The sequence below is a fragment of the Arvicanthis niloticus genome, chromosome 12 (assembly GCF_011762505.2).
Source record: "Arvicanthis niloticus isolate mArvNil1 chromosome 12, mArvNil1.pat.X, whole genome shotgun sequence".
Lineage (NCBI taxonomy): Eukaryota > Metazoa > Chordata > Mammalia > Rodentia > Muridae > Arvicanthis > Arvicanthis niloticus.
In genome coordinates, this window is record NC_047669.1 from 79256597 (window position 1) to 79275119 (window position 18523).

At 43.9% G+C, this 18523-nt stretch overlaps 1 protein-coding gene and 1 long non-coding RNA gene across 12 annotated transcripts in view; one reads left to right on the forward strand and one right to left on the reverse strand.

The window, feature by feature from the left end:
* LOC143433996 (uncharacterized) overlaps positions 1-13226 on the forward strand; it is a 32517-nt gene extending 19291 nt beyond the window's left edge. The window contains exons 3-5 of one of the 3 annotated variants that reach the window (XR_013103140.1): positions 1586-1694; positions 7806-12210; positions 12927-13226. This is a non-coding gene — a long non-coding RNA (uncharacterized LOC143433996). Of the gene's footprint in view, positions 1-1585; positions 1695-7805 lie in introns of all 3 variants that reach the window. The other 2 variants (XR_013103142.1, XR_013103141.1) reach the window with 2 other exon arrangements.
* Positions 1-18523, reverse strand: part of C2cd2 (C2 calcium dependent domain containing 2) — a 63478-nt gene that overhangs the window by 12949 nt on the left and 32006 nt on the right. For 5 of the 9 annotated variants that reach the window (XM_076911151.1, XM_076911152.1, XM_034514920.2 and 2 more), the window contains 9 exons: positions 17366-17488; positions 14863-14986; positions 13220-13325; positions 11157-11221; positions 8852-8976; positions 7933-8107; positions 6743-6856; positions 1816-1943; positions 194-518 (listed from right to left, as the gene is read on the reverse strand). In XM_076911151.1, the coding sequence (XP_076767266.1) occupies positions 194-518; positions 1816-1943; positions 6743-6856; positions 7933-8107; positions 8852-8976; positions 11157-11221; positions 13220-13325; positions 14863-14986; positions 17366-17488 (1285 nt within the window). The remainder of the gene's footprint in view (positions 1-193; positions 519-1815; positions 1944-6742; positions 6857-7932; positions 8108-8851; positions 8977-11156; positions 11222-13219; positions 13326-14862; positions 14987-17365; positions 17489-18523) is intronic. The other 4 variants (XM_076911154.1, XM_034514921.2, XM_076911156.1 and 1 more) reach the window with 2 other exon arrangements.

The window sequence follows — 18523 nt, forward strand, 5'->3', positions numbered from 1 at the left end:
ATGCAGAGATGAAGCCCCAGCTGCTCACATGCAAGCTTCCCGCCTTCTTTTCAGCTCTCAGTGGCTGAACAGACTGGGATGGAGGGGATAAGACTGGGACAGCCTCAGAGAGGACAAAAGAAAGGGAGGCCAGTATAGAAGCGACACAGAGAAGGAAGCCCAAGTGAGAAGCTGGAGGTTTGGAAATAGGTACCTTTATGCTTCTTCGTAGCTCCTAGCTCTGAAGTACTCAGGGAGCTCTCTGACAGTTCATCCAAATCAGGCTCCTGCAGGGCTGGACCGCTCCATGAGGCTACTGGAGACTCCTTCTCCAGGTCCCAGGAATCTAAATCATTCTCTCTAGGCTTGAGGGCAGGTAGGGTCTGGGCTGGCTCATTTTCTTTAGGTGGGGTGGTGGCAGAGGCTTCAGGTGCCTCTGGATGGCACAAAGCAGAAGTGGCATCTCCCTGGTTGGTACTGTCCATTGAAGCTGCATAGTCCAGCATGAGGGCAGCATTGTGGTCCTGAGATAGTGAGGTCTGTCAGGGGAGATGTACAACAGAGGCTGAGGGCAAATGAAAAGCCATTCCAGGGATATAACAAGAGTTCATGGTAGGGAGGGAGGGTTTGGCATTTGCTAAGTGACAGTTGAAGATGAACCAGCTTACAGAAGTTCCTGATAACTATGAATACAACAGTCTGTATGCCAATAAATTAATAATCAGAGTGGCCTACAGATAATAAATGTGAAGATTAGCTAACAATTCTGAAGCAAAGCCAGAAAGGAGAGAGCAGACAGTCATGGTTATCTTCATCTTGTTCACTTATCTAATTCAGACTGAGTAAAAGCTTCCACTATTTGGCCTTGTTGGCATCAGATATCTGCCTCTCACACCCCAGTGGCTGAAGAAGCCAGACTAAGAAGAGACATCCCTTGCCTTGGTGTTCAAGGACACCAATGAGCATCTATTGGAGTCCTGAGCCCAGGCTACTCACACACTGTAGACAGTACCAGCTATGGTGACTGTCCATTGGCCCCTGTCAGCAACTATGAGAGTGATTTCCAGTTCGCTTTCCTTACCACCCTCTTGATGACCTTATATGATCTAATCTATCCTCCCTAATCATGGCCACAGCTACCTAATCTGTCAATCACTACATCTCGTGCTTCCTCTCCTCTCCTCTCCTCTCCTCTCCTCTCCTCTCCTCTCCTCTCCTCTCCTCTCCTCTCCTCTCCTCTCCTCTCTCTCTCTCTCTCTTTCTCCATCTGCATATTTGAAAATGTCTAGAAGGAACCAGGATTTCTTGCATGGCCCCTTGAACTGAAGATCTAGCCTGTTCCGAAGCCCAGTGTCATGGCTGCCAACAGAGGCAGTTCACGCCCACCTTCTGCTCCGTGAAGATACCACAGAGTAGAAGAACAGGGGAACTGAACTGGAACATTTTGTAGAATAATCTTTATTTCTATCAGATAACAGAAAGGAATACACATATTTTTTGCAAAATATTTAAATGTTTTAGAAATGAGTAATCTCATAGAAAAAGGCAGCTAGGTGGAGATTTCACCACAGGGAGTGTCTTACATGTGCCTTTATTTCTATCTTAGTAATCATTCTAGAAATGACTGGCCAAGCTCTCAAGCCTCAGAGCATCACTAAGCAGACAGCTGCTACCTTCCAGTATCAACAGGACAAAGGACTACTGTGGTCCCGGAGGTAACTAACTCTCTGGTGGGAAGGAACTGTACTGGATTCTGCAGAGGGGATCTTCTGGATGAATGAGGGACTGGGGTACTATGCTGACAGACTCCCACTTCCTGCTGCTGCCCTCACCTACCTTGGAGATCCCTGAAATTATGATGGTGCTTTTCTTCCTTGGGGACTTCAGTTTCAGCTTTGAGGACTCACTGAGCTGCCGAATGGCAACTTCAGCCACAGGATCTGAGCCGTTCAGCACCAACAGTTCTGCCAAAAGGAAGGTAGCACTGAGTTCAGTAGTAAACTTAACAAACTCCAAGTGAACTCCCAGAACAGTGGGCAAGAATAGTCTATAAGCAGCGGATGGCAAGCATTTGGAAGGAAGGAGAAAGTAAGGGGTTGAGGATTTTTCAACTAATCTCCCCATAGAGTAGAAACAGCGAGGAGCTACATATAAATAAACAGACAAGGCCTGGTCCTGGTAAATCTTTATTTTCAGAAACAAGGGAAGGCCACTGTTATCTACAACTTGACTCCCAGTAGTTATGAGCTACTCACCAATGTGTCTGTTTGAGACTCATGTTTTACTGTTTATAAGGTAATACTTTTTCTCAAGAGGGCTATGTAAAATGGCTAAGGTCAGCACACAAAAATAAATAAATTGTGGGCAGAGGAGATGGTACAGTAAGTAAAGGCACCATGTCCCTGGGATCCAGTACAGGAAGGAGAAAATAGATTTCTGTGGGTTGTCCTCTGACCCCCATATGCATTCATCCCCCCCTTTTCCTCTCTCTCTCCCTCCCTCCTTCCCCCTCTCTTTCATACACACTAAGAGAGAGAGAGAGAGAGAGAGAGAGAGAGAGAGAGAGAGAGAGAGAGAGAAGAAGAAGAAGAAGAAGAAGAAGAAGAAGAGGAAGAGGAAGAGGAAGAGGAAGAGGAAGAGGAAGAGGAAGAGGAAGAAGAGGAGAGGAGAGGAGAGGAGAGGAGAGGAGAGGAGAGGAGAGGAGAGGAGAGGAGAGGAGAAGAAAGTTTTAAACATTGGGAAAATTTTGACCTCACAAAGGCACATAACTCCTTCTACCTCCCAAAGTGGGTGACAAAGAACAGTAATCTAAGGCAGCCAATAAAAGCTATTAAGAGCTGGCCCTGTGTCATAAATGTACCAAGTACTGTTGACAGAGCCTGCATGTTTTATCATTTGCTCATTCCTTAGCTCCATCGAGTGAGTTCTTCTTTCTTTTTTGTTTTCTTTTTAAAAAATCTCCAACTGACAAAATGCCAGCCCATCAGGTAGGTGGTTAAGTGGAGAGGATTCTCTCCCCCGAGAGAGCTTGTACTTATAGCTTATACAATTCTGCTAAGGCAAAATTAAACATGACAAAAAGGGATCTGAGTATAGCTCAATGATACAGCACTTGCATAGCACACACAAGGCTATGATTCCCAGGACTACAGAAGCAAATGAAGGAAGCAGAACAATAAAACCGTTTCAGGAGCAGGACATTGGCCATGGCTACAGGTCACAGGGGCTGGTTTCTACAGTCACACACATGGCCCCAGAGCTGGGCTTATAGGCTTGCTCAGCCACTCCTTGCTTTTTAGGTGGATGCTGGAGATCAAACTCAGGTCCTCACACTGACTTATAGACAGGAAGATACCTGTTCAAGATGTTGTTTACCTGAAAAATAATCCTAAAATTACAAAATTGGTACTGTCACAGCTTGAATGTGAAACGTCCCCCAGAGGCCAGTGTTTAGAGGGCCTTCTGAGATGGTGGTGATACTCTGGAGGCTATAATACCTTTGGGGATGAAACCTTGATGCCCTTGAAAGTTAGCCTAGGCCCTGGTTCCAGAATTTCCTTCTGCTTCCTGGTTAGCCATGATGTGAGCAGGCTTTGTCACACACTCTGGCTACTATGCATTTACTCTTAAAACAGTGAACTAAAACAATCCTTTCCTCTCATATACTTCAGATCCCTTTGTCATAGTGATACAGAATATACAAAATAGCTAATCCAGAAAATGGGTACAAAAGGGAGTTATTGCTTCTGTGAAACCTATGTGGTTTGAGCCTTTGGAACTGACTAGTGGGAAGAATGTGGAAGAATTTGGAGATGTGAACTAGAAAACCCCCTGAAGAAACCCTAGAGGCTCCCACATGACACAGGCTATTTCCATCGCTCTTGCTGCTCACCATAACTAGAAGGTAAGACCTACTGCTGAAGACACAACACACTTTAAGTTAGAACACAGAGAAAGCTGGAACTGACCTGAAAACCTCCTCCCTGCTAGAAGGTGCTATGCAGGCAGCTAGGGGAGAAAAAGAATCAGTGGGCTCACACAACAGAGACTGCATTCTTCTGTACTGACCTGACAGGCAAGATGCATCGACTAATGCAATAGTGGCATGACTAACTACTACAGGGTAACCTTCTGGCTTTGAAGTTGGCTGCACAGGAAGGAATTTACTCCTGATCCTATAAACCTGGTCAAAAGCCCAGGGTTGGGAGGAGCTGTCTATTGTTGCTTTGCTAAATGGACATAGGTCAGAAATATTTGTTTTCATTCAGATTAGTGTTGTCCTCAACTTTTGTCAGAGAAGCCCCCTTTTGGCAGTGGTCAATGCAGAAAATGTCTAAGAATAAATGACCTCCCCAAGGCTCAGGGAACACTCTGGAAGAAGGGGAAGAAAAAGCTGGAGGCTAGGAAAGAGTGCTGTAAACTGCTGTCCTCTGGATATGAAATGGCCTTGGTACTCATGAAGTACAGCAGCAGTGCTTACTTGCACAAGATCAAGCCAGTCAACATTCCACATGCATGAGTGGGTTCACAGGCCCTGTTCCTAGCTGAAGGGCTACTAGGAGTTGATAGCTGTTAGGGACCGGAGGTCATTTTTCTTCAAGGAATGTAGTCACTGGTAGGTTACCTATGCTCTGGTGGCTGGCCCCACATACATACAGGGGCTCAGTTTATAAACAACAGAATAAAACATGAGGTGGGAGGGTTTGTGTTGGGAGAGGTCTGAGAAGACAGACACTGGGCAGTTGTGGGTGGATACGATCAAGATACTGTATCAAAACATAAAAATATTTTTAAAAAGGAAGAAAAGTTCTAGAATACTGTAAGGAGACCTTAGACTTATTCCTGTGGGTATATGGAAGACCTGAATGCTGAGAGAAACAGTGAGTTTGGAATGGGAACAAGGACTCCACTGGGAATAGGATTAGAGACAATTTGTGTTACATCTTGGCACAAAATTTGCCTATATTTTACCTATGCTCTGAGAATTATAAAGAGGCTGAAGTCAAAGGAATTCATGGTGTAGCATTCAGCTATGGCATGGTTACTACTGGCAGCTTTAGCCAGGCTTACAGTGGAGTCTGAGAATAGAAATTAGAGCATAAAGACATGAAAAATGAAGTATTTGCCTAGGAAAGAAGAATATCTCAAAGTGCCAAAGCAAGTGGAAGGTGGCCATAGTTACTCAAGCATCATTAGGAGGAAGTCAAATAGTTTGCACTAGGATCTAGGAAGGATGCTCTCAGGACATTTCAGGAATTGGTGAGACTCCTCATACCTCCAACATATAAACTACATATTCATTTGAAAGATACTTGAATGGGGCTGCATAGAGAAATGTGTCACAGGTTCACTCATCTAGGCACTCAAAAGCCACTGTCGTCACAATACAAGGAGGCCTAGTTACATATCAAGTGATCAGTGAAACTTAGGGTTACCTACATGGTGCTAGCTTTTCTAGCATGCAGTAAACAAGAGTTTTGGGGTGCACCTAGATTAAGGAAAGCCTGTGGGGCCAAGTACGATTCATTCCAGGTTTCCTGTGGAGAGCATCTCATTGGGCAGAATCTCTGAGGATGAGGCCTAAGCTGCAGAAGAGACCTAGGATATTGGCAATGCCAGGACTATGGGACATGTCCCAAGGAAGCTGTAGGTAATGAGGCTGCAAATGGCAAAGCTCTAGGAGTGGAATTCTCTGTGTCTATTGGGGCTCAGATCATTCCACCACATGCATTAAATGCCTGACACAGAACTACAACATTCAGTGTAGTTCAGTGAACTGTAGCAGTGAACCTGCTAGGATTTAGTCTCCTTCTGGTCTAAAATTTCCTTCCACCCTCCCATTTCTCCCTTCTGAATGGGCAAAATTACTCTGTACCCTTGCAGTCTGGAAATATCTAACTTTCCTTTTGATTTTACAGTGGCTCACAGCTAAGTGACATCCCTGGCTCTCAAAAACAAAATTCTAAACTTAGATTCTTGAACAGTGTTAGAACTATTAAACTTATGGGGACTCTTAAAATTAAACAAATTGCATTTTGCATTATAAGATGACTATGAACCTTTGGGGCCAGGGTGCAACACTATAGCATAAATATCAAATGTCTCCTACAGGCTCATGTTCTGAACACATGTTCCCCAGACAGTGGCACTATTTTGGGAGGCTGTGGAACCTTTAGAAGGTGGGGTCTAGCTGGCAGACATCTGACACTAGGGATAGGCCTTTGAAGGAGATAGCCCTGGGTTTAGAATCTCTACTTCCTTGTCTAATGTGATACTGACTCCTTATGTGTTTACACTGTCATGCCTCCCCACCCCATGATGGACTGAAACTGGAGCCAAAATAAGCTTTCCCACCACAAAGCTTTTTCTGTCAACTGTTTGATTGTAGCTATGTAAAAATAACTAAAAGAAGCACCCAGAGAGCTCAGAAAACTACTCTTAAATACTTGAGTGGACAGTGTGGACAAAGCACAGCATCCAGGCCATGCTGTCCCCAGTGTGGCTTATCCAATGGCACTGATATCATCCACATGCCAAATGATAAGATAGCTTTCATAAAGTTACAAAGTGGGGCCCCTACCACCTGCTTATTTTGTTAAAGTGTTCCTCAAATCTAATAGGGGCCCAGCTCTGTCCTCAGTCCCCCTTTACCTGACATCTCCAGCTTTCTCATTTTCTATTTGCCACCAAACCAAAGACTCCCCAAACAAAAAGGGGAGAAAGAAACTTTTACTCCTAAAGCGCAGAAATGCAGAGATCTTACCCGTGTCTGAAGAGGAGAATGTCTTGCTGACAGGGGCGCTGTGGCATGAAATGGCCTGGACAGAGATGTCCTTCTCAATGACCTTTACTTTGACGGGTGTCCTCACAGGGGACTCTGCAAGAACAAGACTCCTTCAGCAAGGGCATGCAGATTTTCAACAGAAGATTCTAGAAGGCTAGAGGAAGTCCCTACTACACCTTGAGGCCCTGCAGTTATTACTGGCTGGAGCTGGACTTTAAGATTTACACTGTCTATTCTTTCACTATATTGGCAAAAGTGGTGCTGGGGTCTAGAATGGAGTAAAAATTCAGGGATATTTTACAGTTCTCATGTGAATTGTGGGTCCCTGACCTGTGCCATGGGAGCTACTTTGGGAAGATAGTTCCTTTATACAGTATACCAATAAAATAACAATGCATTTTCCATTTCCCCACCCAGCCAGCTACAATGCAAAAGAAAGATTTCTGCTGGCTCCATTTAAAAAGCAAAACCAAAAACAAAAGACCAAAACTCTTTTTCATTTTTGAGACATGACATCGTATATCCCAGATTGGGTAATATTTTATGTTAAGCAAGAATGACTTTGAACTCCTGACCCTCCTACCACCATTTCCTCAGTTCTGGGATTGCAAATGTGTGCCACTATGTCTACTTGATACAATTCCAGGATCCAATCCAGGGCTTCATCTGTGCTAGATGAATGCTGCCCAACTGAGAGCCACATCCTCAGCCCCACATCATGCCTCTTTATCAGTGGTGTTTAAATACATTCAGTTACCTGTATTAGACTTTTTAATAATCATGAGTGTGATGGAGTTACTGAGTTCCACGTGGCTGGAGTCTTAGATACAGACTGTAACTTTGGTGTAACTGCCAGAAAGAATCTCATCTCTGTCTCTCAACTCTTTCTCTCTCTCTCCCTCTTTCCCTCTCTTGCTCCACCCTTCATCTTTCCTTTCTTTCCTCCCCTTCCTCCCCCTCCCTCTCCCTTCCCCCCTCCCTTTCCCTTCTGCCCTCTCTCCTTCCCTCCCTCCCTCTACCCTCCACCCCTCTTTCTTTCTAGGCCACCAAACTTCTTTGCTAAGCATTGGTGCTGAAGCCCACCATGCTCAGTGTTGCAGACTGAGCCCCACCCCACAGAGGCTGATAGGCTGTGGATCTCCTGCAATGAGACTGCACTCTGGTCTCACCCAAGTTCAGTGGGGATGCCCTCCCAGTGTCAAAGCGAGGTTTGGTCTTCACAGCAGTGACAGTGGTAACCACAGTCCCACATGGCATCACTGTACGGTCCTTTTCTATCTTTGCAGCAGAAACAGGGGGAGGAGCTGGCCAGGACTTCAGCTCACCAGGTTCTACGTAAGAAAACTATGGCAAAGATAGACATTTATTTTGAAACACAGAGGAGCTTCCATGGACAGCTGCTTCCCATATTTACTAGGCCACCACCCACATAGAGAACATGGTGTCATGAGAGCACAGAATACCCATCTTTTCCTAGTATAATGACCTCTAGATGATCTCTCAAGCCAAATATGACAAAAATGCAAGGGAATAGCTATATTTCTGTACTACTCAAGGGATTACAGTAAGAAAAAAGGTATATACCTGTTCAGTCTGATGTAGTTTGGGTGTTTTTTATTTATTTGTTTTTCCCTGAATATTTTTAGGCTGGTTGGTGCAAATTACAGCTGTAGATCTGCAGATATGTTACTCTGCAGATAGTAACAACAGGCTGACTTAGCTGCAGTACACTGGCTCCCTCTCCCCCAATAACCTCTAATTTCTTTCACTCATGTTACTTAATTTTTTTTTTTTTTTAAATCAACCTGGACTGACAAAAACCCAAGAAGCCAGGCTCAAATCCATCAAACTCTAAGCATGACCCAGCAAAGGATTTTTTTTTAAAGGAGTGCTTGCTGGGTTAGCTGAGATGACACTGGGAAATGTCATCTCCTACAATAGCCAGCTTAAGCCAGTCCTGGCAAGATGTGTCCACCTGAGCCTGAAGCCCATGCTGAGAACAGAGCAGCCTGGGTAAGGTCAGCATGTCATATGGAGGCAACAGTGAGAGACAGGACAGTAGCAGCAGAGAACGTGCCATCATCATACCTCTGCAGTGACTGAGCCCAAAACCAAGCTGTCAGGCTCCGTCCCACTGATCAGTCTGAAGGTCTGTGGGCCATTAGGCTGCTTCCTAAATAAGTCCAGGTGAATGGTTGCTATCCCCAACAGACCTAGAGTGGAAGACAAGAAGGAGCAATGGTGATGTTTCCACAGTCACACACCCGAGGACGTTCTGTTAGGTTCACTACACAGTGTTAGTGTCACCAAACATAAAGAAGCTGTGGGCATCCCAGAGGGAATGAGGCTAGGTGCCAGGCCTGGCAAAGGCAATATCCAAACCACACAAGATACAGACCTGCACCAACAATCCTTGAACCACTGACAGAAACTGGAAAATAAACAGGGCCATGGTGGTGGTGTGGCATAAAAGGAAATAAAGAAGCTATTAAATGTCCTGGGCAAAATAATACATGGGAGGACGGAGGGGTCAAGACATGATGACAGTGACCTACTATATGTGTGCCTTGTATTTGAAAAGGAAGAGTAAGTAAGAGGGTGAAATAAGGTAAGAAAGGAGAAAGAGGGAGACAGATAGGACTGTAACAGCTAATCAAACAAAGATTATGAGCAATAGGGCAAATACTCAGAATGAGAATTTAAGCACAGGCTGAATGGGCATACTCTGCATGGCTTCTGTAAAACTGGTTTCACGGACTCCACCAAGCTGGCCCTGGAATGGAGGAGGGTGGGCCACCAGGAGCAGGGACTGGGAGGAATGGAAGTCAAAGGTAGCCTGATGCAGGGTGTCCTATATAACCACTCTAGGAAAGGAAGGTTTTTCTTATCACCTCCCTAGGCATCTAAAGACAGCAGATTCCAAAAGGCTAGAACAGAACTCTTAATGGTAACTAGGACATGATCATCTGGTCAGTTGCCTTCCAACTTCCCTTCGGGGGAATCACCAAGAGACTCAATGGCACAGCTGGGTAGGCCAATGGTCTTTTCCTTCCCAATTTTAATGTTTATATGGATTTTAACATCCAAGAGGACTGAGAGTGTAACTTAGTGGTACAACACTTATCTAACATGCTTAAAGCACAACACCACAAAATTAAAGAAAAACACAAGGACCAGCAAGATGGTTCATCAGGTAAAGGCACTTGTCACCAAGCCTGACAAACTACACTTGATTTCCAGGACTCCCAAGCTGGAAAGAGAATCAACTCCTACAGGCTGTCCTCTGACCTACACAGACACACCACTAAATGTAAAAACAAAAGAATCCAACAAACATCAACACTACCAATGTAAACCCAGGTGTACACTCAAGTCCATGGTTATGTTGATGACTTTACCCTAGACTGTTGATTTTTTTCTGTCTGAATCATGTGTCTATTTTTTAAAAAGATTATTTATTTTATTTAAATAAGTACAATGTAGCTGTCTTCAGACACACCAGAAGAGGGTATCAGATCCTATTACAGATGGTTGTGAGCCACCATGTGGTTGCTGAAAGAGTAGTTACTGCTCTTAACAGCTGAGCCATCTCTCCAGCCCTCATGTGGTTATTTTAAATTCAGCCAAGAGCCTTATTCTGTAGGGAAACATCAGCTGAAACTTATAGAGAGGGACATTAGGACATTGTTAGCTGCTAGGGCTAACAATGGCTATGACGGGAAAGTGTGTTGTTTGCTTGAGACAGGGTTTCTCTGTGTAGCCCTGGCTGTCCTGGACTTGCTCTGTAGACCAGGCTGCCCTCAAAGTCACAGATATCCACCTGCTTCTGCCTCCCAAGTGCTGGGATTAAAGGAGTAAGCCACCACTACCCGGCTTGTTACTTTTTTTTTTTTTTTAATTTAAAAAAAAATTGAAGGAAGTCCATTAAGTCTAGAATGGTTTGAAATTGCTTCTCTAATTTAAAAATTATTGAAGAAAGATCCTGGATTTTAAAAGTAGAGACTGGAGAGATGATTAAGTGCTAAGATTGCTGGCTATTCTTCTAGAAGACCCAGGTTCAGTTCCCATACTGATGTGGCAGCTCACAACCATCAGGTCCTGAAAAATTTGGCACCCTCTTGTGGCCCCTGTAGGCACTACATGCACGCAGTGCACAGACATATTTGGCAGGCAACACACTCACACACATAAAACTAAAGGAAAAAGTTTAAAAGCCAGACAAGCATGTCCCCCAAATGAATGACATTGTTGATGCTTAACTTTGTACCAAACATTCCATTGGGAGACTAGTAGTTCAGAGGAGACTGCCTCCTTCGCAGGGTTTCTCCCCTCCCCATTCCAGAGCTTGGGTCACAGTGCTTGTCTAGAGCACTCCTACATGTTCACCACCCACCTTCTGAGGAGCACTCATCCTGTGAGATCTGCAGGAGCAGCTCCTTGGATTTGGCATTCAGTTCACTGCAAAAAGAACAAACCCATGTGAACCATCCAAAGCTCGATGCTATAGGGTTGAGTTTTCCCACACACCCTGCCGTGTGTGTGTGTGTGTGTGTGTGTGTGTGTGTGTGTGTATATAATGTTATATATGTATGTATGTATGTGTATATATATACATATATATATATGTATATGTATATATATATATATATATACACACACACATACTAAGGAACACAAGGTTGTCATTAAAAACACACAGCCTGCAGCTTGACAGTTCAGAAATAGTCACTGATGCACCCAGGGGTTGGCCTTTCATAAGGGACCCATGGAACACCCTTTGGTGATAAGAAGTATGTTAGACAGAGCTAATACAACAGCTATGTAGCACATAACAGGTGGGCAGTGCAGACTGAGACTTTGATTTCATTTGGTTAATTGTTATTTACTTAAAATTAAAAGTCACATGTCACTGCCACCATTTTAAAAACACAACTATGTATAATTGAGTAAAAGAACACAGAATTCCAAGAACCCTTCCTCCTTCCTGTCTTTTTTCTGCTTCCATGTCATATCCACCATCACCTTTAACAGCTTTAGGTGATTCCCTGGAGATATCACAGACTGCAGAACAACTGCATTTTTGACAGCTGTCTAGTACTCTGCTGCCTTGGCCTTATAAAAAATTTTATTCATCCAAGTCCTTACAGATAGACTGTTTAATAATAGAGTCCTTTCCAGTAAACAAATGGAGATTAACATCCTCACACAGTTGGAGGTCAGAGGATAACTTGCTAGAGTTGGTTCTCTCCATCAAGTGGGTCCTGAAAATTGAAATGCTAGAAATTGTTGTCAAGTTTGGCAGCGACTGTCTTTACCCACTGGCCGGCTGGCTCCCTTTCCAGGATCTGCCCATTGTTTTTCTTTTCTAAGTGCACTAATCATTTTATCTAGATCAAGATCATCCCGTCCTGATGCCAATGTTCTGCTGCTATGAGCAATCATTCATGGTGAGACTTTAAACTCCTATTACAAAAGTATTCATGAATTTCTCCTAGCTAAATGTTTCAAAGCTGGGAACCACTATTAAACAGTACTGACTCTCTTTGGGATAGATGTGAAGACAGGAAGTTTACTTTCTCTTATGATTTACTGACACAGTGGAAGTTATTAATTAATTTTCTTATATTAAGCCAGCTTTAAATTTCTGGTACAAACTCAAGTGGATTTATTTATTTATTTATTTATTACTTGTTTTTGAGACAGAGTTTCTAGATAGCTCTGACTGTTCTGGAACTCATTATGTCAACCAGGCCAACCTTAAATTCAGATCTGCCTGCCTCTACATCTGCCTCCCAAATACTGGGATTAAAGGCATGTACTACCATTTCCAGTTTGGAATTATTTATTTTTAATAGAATGGCTATATGAACATTTTAGATGTATTTAACTTATGTATGTCCATGTTTTGCCTACATGTATGTATACCACATGCATGCTTGGTTCCTGAATAAGCCAGAAGAAGGTATCAGATCCCTGGGAATAGTTGCAGGCCACCATATGGGTTCTGGGAATTAAATCTAGGTCTGCAAGAACAGCCAATGCTCTTGACCAAATAGATGGATTTTAATTCATCATTGGATACCATGTGATGACTTTTTATTTAGGATCTTTATAATGTTATCTATAAATGGTTTTCATGTCCCTTTTCTATTTTCTCCACCAGAGGTTGGCATCAGTTGGAGGCTTCCTTCTGCTGTGTGTGGCTGGCTGTTAAGAGAATCAGGGAATCTCTTAACAGTCCTTTGTCACAATAGAGACAGAGGAGAAGAGTAATCCCTGGAGCTGCCTTTATGTTTGACATGGGGCTGGCTGTCTTTCAGAAACTCAGGACAACTTGTTTTCATTTCTTTAATAATTTTTAGTGTAAACAGTACTATACAATGGCTCCAGGATCTGTCCATCCTGAGCAGACCTAACTGTCACCACCAGGCCTCTGAGGATGCAGGCTGTACTCACAAGGTGAATTCTTCCTCCCAGCTGAGGTCAGTAGTGTTTCTCACGAGGGTGCTGATGAATCGCTGTGCAGGATCGTTCAGCTGGGCCACACACACATGGCTAATGCCTGTGATCAGATGAAGCCTTTATCTTTTAATTGCATTAAAACTTTGCTTACCCACACAAGAAAGAGTAATAAATTAACTGAAAAAAATCTCACCCAAGAGACCTTTCCGTCATTTTCCATTTACACACTCTCAATGCGGAGGCAATAACTTGGTGGTAACAGCCCTAGACTGACCTCAGTGTCCCACTTCCTTCCATCAATTCATCAATCCTGGAAGCAGGCAGGACTCCTAGGTATGGAGCCTCACCCAGAAGCAACATGCTATGTGCTGAGGCTTAGCTCCTCTTTAGACTAGACTAACAGCCTACCCAAAGGATGGTTGGTACTGAGCTTAAACTGTACACCTCACAGGCAACCCATACCCCACTTACAACAAGCAGGTGTTTTCATTCCTCATCTAACCCAAGATCCTTTGGGGTACTTGGTATAGGCATTGTGACATCTCACAGTTGTTCCTGCTCTGAGACAATGTTTTCTCTGTAGCATCAGTCCTGAAGTCCTCTGTGGTCAGTAACTTGACCATAATGCTTGACTCCTTACCACGTTTCAGGTAGGGTAACTTTCACAGTCACTCCTCAAGGGAAAAACTCAGATATATTTCCAGATATGGGTATCTAAGTATGGATAGAGATTGGGACCTGGTTTCATAGCATGTGCACCTCAAGCTGGGATCCCACCCCTGCCTGGTAGTCCAGGGGATCCACTCAGCCACTAGGTGATCCAGGTATAAAAGGCAATATGCAAGCACTTGCACCAAAAACATCATCTAAAGCCATCTTTGTAGAGACTTAGTTCAAATGAAGCCTCTTTATGCCTTGTAAACTGGAAGAACCTCTGCAAATAGTGACCAGAATTCCTAGCTTTCTTAAACAATGACCAGAATCACTCCATCACTCCATTCTTATGGGGGGGCCTCAGTGACCATTGGGAATCCTGGGGAGGACCATGACTCCACAACTGCCTTCCTCCACTCACATTCCGCACATTTTAGGACAGCATAAACTGTTTAGAGGCTCAGGGATGTTCAACATGAGTTTATTGGCTCAGTTTTTAAAATAAAAACAAGACTAGTATCTGTCAGGCTGAAAACAGAGCAACCATGACACTGCTTTCCCTTGGCCTTCATGTACATGCAGATGAGTTTACCTGCATATTTATGGGTGCAGTGTGATGCTTCGTGGCATATATGTCCTGCATGATGATCAGACTGTTACTTGCATTGCTACTGTTTCAAACACCTGCCCTTTCTCTGAATCTGGAACATTTAGAATCCTTTCCACAAACTTTCTGGGTATGCATGATTAGCCACCACCAGCCACAGTTGCTCACTCTGCTCACAGGGCTACACCTTGTGACTTTTGCACCCCAAACCCATTAGCCAAAAACCAAGTTTTTTCACTATATTTCTGCCAAGGAAGGCAGGATCATACTGTAGACCCAACCACGTTGCCACAAGAGAATTCACCATCCCCACTCAAGAAAGGTCCCTCCCACAGTGTGGGCAGCCCCATGAGGCCCTGGCAGCACCAGCACTCACCTGAAGCACCAGGGTAGTTTAGCAGGGAAACTCGGATATTCTTCACCTGCAGTTTTAGTTCATGAGCCCTTGGAGGTTTGGGAGGGCAGGGTTCCTGAGCAGTGGAGGAAGTGCACTGTACAGTCTGTGAGGAAAAAGCAGGGCAACAGCTGTGAGGATGTGAGGGGTGGCCAGGGATCCTGGCTTCTATATGGGACAGTATCTTCAGGTACAACAGTGTCTTCAGGGACTTCAGAACAGGGCACCTGACCTCCAGGGTAAGCCTGACATGCCTATCTCATGGAAAGGTTCTTTTGCATCTACACTGAACCTTTTCTATCCCAAATGAAGAATCAGCAAATAATGATGGCCCTGTTCAAAGTCTGCCTGTGGTCTACTTTCCAGGGAAATGAGGACTAGCCAACACATGGTTCCATGCTCAGACACAGGAGAGGTACTTTAGATAGTGAGTTGGTCTTCAGGCTGTTGTGCTAGACAGGACAACATCTAGGTATAAATGGCCATCAGCCTGTAATCACTTCTGGCCTACAGTCACAGGAAGGACAGATATAAACCCCTGGTATTTCACAAGTGAGGAAACAGAGGCAGGTGTAGTCTTATTTCATTCTCAGAAAGGCACCAGGCACTGGCTGCCCTGGCAGTGTTCACAGGGGCTCTTAAATTTAGCACAAGAACCTAAGACCTCAGAAGGTTCTCTGAGAGGTGCTGGGCTCTGAACAGTGAAAGCCATGCAGAAGCTATTCTGGGTGCTAACTGAACTTGAGACACTTCTTAGAGCATGGTTACTAACATCTCCAGAGACACTCATGGGTACCACCCAGCAAACAGTATTATGAACCAGGTTCTTCCCTTCTGTGAGTGGAATACCAAAGGCCAGAAAGAACTATAAACTTCCTTAAAGCAAGGGATGGGTTAGAGATGAGATGCTTTGTCAGTTGTATATGTTTGGCTATTTTTTTCTTTCCTTCATGAGTATGTGTACATGTATGTATGTGTGGGGGACTCACATATATGTGAACATGGACATGTCTATGCATATGAAAGCCTGTGGTTATGGTCAGGTGTAATCCTTAATCAGTTTCTACCTTAGTCATTAAGGCAGGGTCTCTTCCTTGAACACCCTGGCCTCTGCCTTCAGAGACTAAAATTATAGGCAGACTACCATGCCTACCAGGCATTTACTTTGGGTTCTAGGAATCCAAATTTCAGACTTCATACTGGCACAAATGCTTTAACCACTAAGCTATAAGGGTTCTACTTCTGGGCTATAAATACTGAGGCACTTGGTCAACAATATTTTGAGTGTTTCTATGATGGCTGTTTGTGATGGGATCAATGTTCAAGACAGACTTTTTTTTTTTTTTCTGAGACAGCATATTGTTTCATACAGACTGAGTTGGCCTTAGACTCATTTTGTAATGGAGGATGACCTTGAACTTCTGATTTTCTGGCCTCTGCCTCCTGAGTGCTGGTATTAGAGGCATATGCCACCATGCCTAAGAGATATAGTCTTAGAAATTGAATTCTGGATTTTATGGATGTTGCATGCTACATGAGGACCCTTCCAACTATAAGCCCAAGAGACTGACATTTAAATAGACAGACTGAATAAAGTAGATGACTAGTGGGGTGGGCTTTATCCCATCAGTTGAAAGCCTGAGTAGAAAAGTCTGAGCCATCCCCAAATGAGAACAAATTCCTCCTTCCAGACAGCTCAAGCTGGGGCACAGTTTTTTTCTGCTTTTAGAATCAAACAGAAATACTAGTCCTCCTGGGCGTTGAGCTCTGAGCCAGTGGTCAGTTTGGAGTTGGGCCAAACCATCAACTTTCCCAATGTTCAAGGCTTCAGACATGAGCTGGAATCACACCATGTATTTATTAGCCATAACGTCATATGTTGTAAATCTCTCTCATCCCCATGCTTAAGTGTTCAATTTCTCTGGAGAGCTGTCATGGGTATGGCACTTAATGAAACAGGACAATTTCATTTTAGAATGTAGTTAGATATAATAGCATAGGATCTTTTGTTTTTGAGTTCATGAATTCTGAAAATAAAAAACTATTTTGTGAACTATATCAGATTTTTATATTTCCGGTTACCAGTTCCCTCTGCACTCTAAGAATCCACTATTAATAGGATTACTAGGAGATGAAGTAGCTTGGGCTTGCTTCTACCTCCATGGATGTATAACTGATGGTGGTATTTGGGAAGACTGACTCTCCCTGTCTTATGCCTCTGAGAGGGAAGACTATAACCCCCTGCTGCTCTTATCTGCTAGCTGAGCTTTGCCTATACCCTATAAGTGAAGGAGGATAAAGATGGCTTCTTGTATTCCTGTGATCCTAGTCACCTAGAACTTAGAATCAAATCCTGAAACCAGCTGACACTGTCTATTGAAAAGTACAAACTGGAGGACCATAGCTTCAGCAGCAAGTGGCCTGGCAACCATTCCCAGTATGGAGCTCTGATCAGAATATCCTGTATCCTGTGATCTGGGCTTACCTGAGTTTCTTTGACCTGTATGGGCTTGGTGCTCAGAAAAACAGATGGAGAGGCAGCCCTAACTAGGTGCTTGAAAAGATCCTCAAGGGCTTCAGAAAGCATGTTTACCCCGAGCACCTGCTTCTGGAGAGAGACAGGTCATCAGATCACTGCATGCCAGATACAAGTACCAGACAGGTGTACTAGATGTTAAACCATCAGACAACATTGTACAACTTTGGTTTGATGCCTTGGTTTGATGCTAGCTCTTATCTCTAGGACTGCAACTGTCCTGCAAGCTCATGACAAGCCAGGAATAGCAGCAGTCGTCAGGAGCACAGCCATTGAGAAATTGGGGACCTTAGTACATAATGAACTAATTATGTTACCATCTATGTGGGGCTGAAGAGGCCCCTGAGCTGTAGAGGAGCACAGCCTTGTCAAGAACGTGATGGCAGGCAAACAGAGTCAGGGCTTAGGACAAGACAAGCTGTGCAAAGACTTCAGGGCCCAAACACTGAACAGCAATAAATATGTGCCACTTTCAGTTATTGGATCTATTGATTGTAGCTGTATTGGTTATCTGATTTGTTGCTTTAACAAAAGCAACTTAAGGAATAAAGGTTCATTTTGGCTCACAGTTTTAAGGCACAGTCTATCATGATAGAGAAGGCAAGGTAGTAAAACTGTGAAGCAGCTAATCACAGCGTGTATTGGTAGGCAGAGAGAGATGAATGCTCTCTCAATTTGTTTTTCCTTCTTATTCATGCTGAGACCCCAGTCTAAGAGATGGTGTTGCCAACATTTAGGATGGGTCTTCCCATCTCAAATGAAGCTCCCTCAATGACTTGTTTGGAAGCTTGTTTCCACAGATCCCATCAAGTTATGAATGAAGCTTTAACTACTACCACCCTGTAACTCAGACATCTCCCACATTCAAGATGTCAGGGTCTCAGTACCTCATGTGAAGCCTGTGAAGAGACCACAATAAGCTTCCTGGGAATCATTTTGCACCATTCCTATCTGGGTACTGGTGCTTGTTCATGTGTGCATGGTTCTGTTCTGTGCAGCAGACCTCTATAAATCAGTGGTTCTCAACTTGTGGGTCATGACTCCTTTAGGGATAGAGGCCCTTTCACTATGGGTCCACATATCAGCTGTCCTGCATATCAGATATTT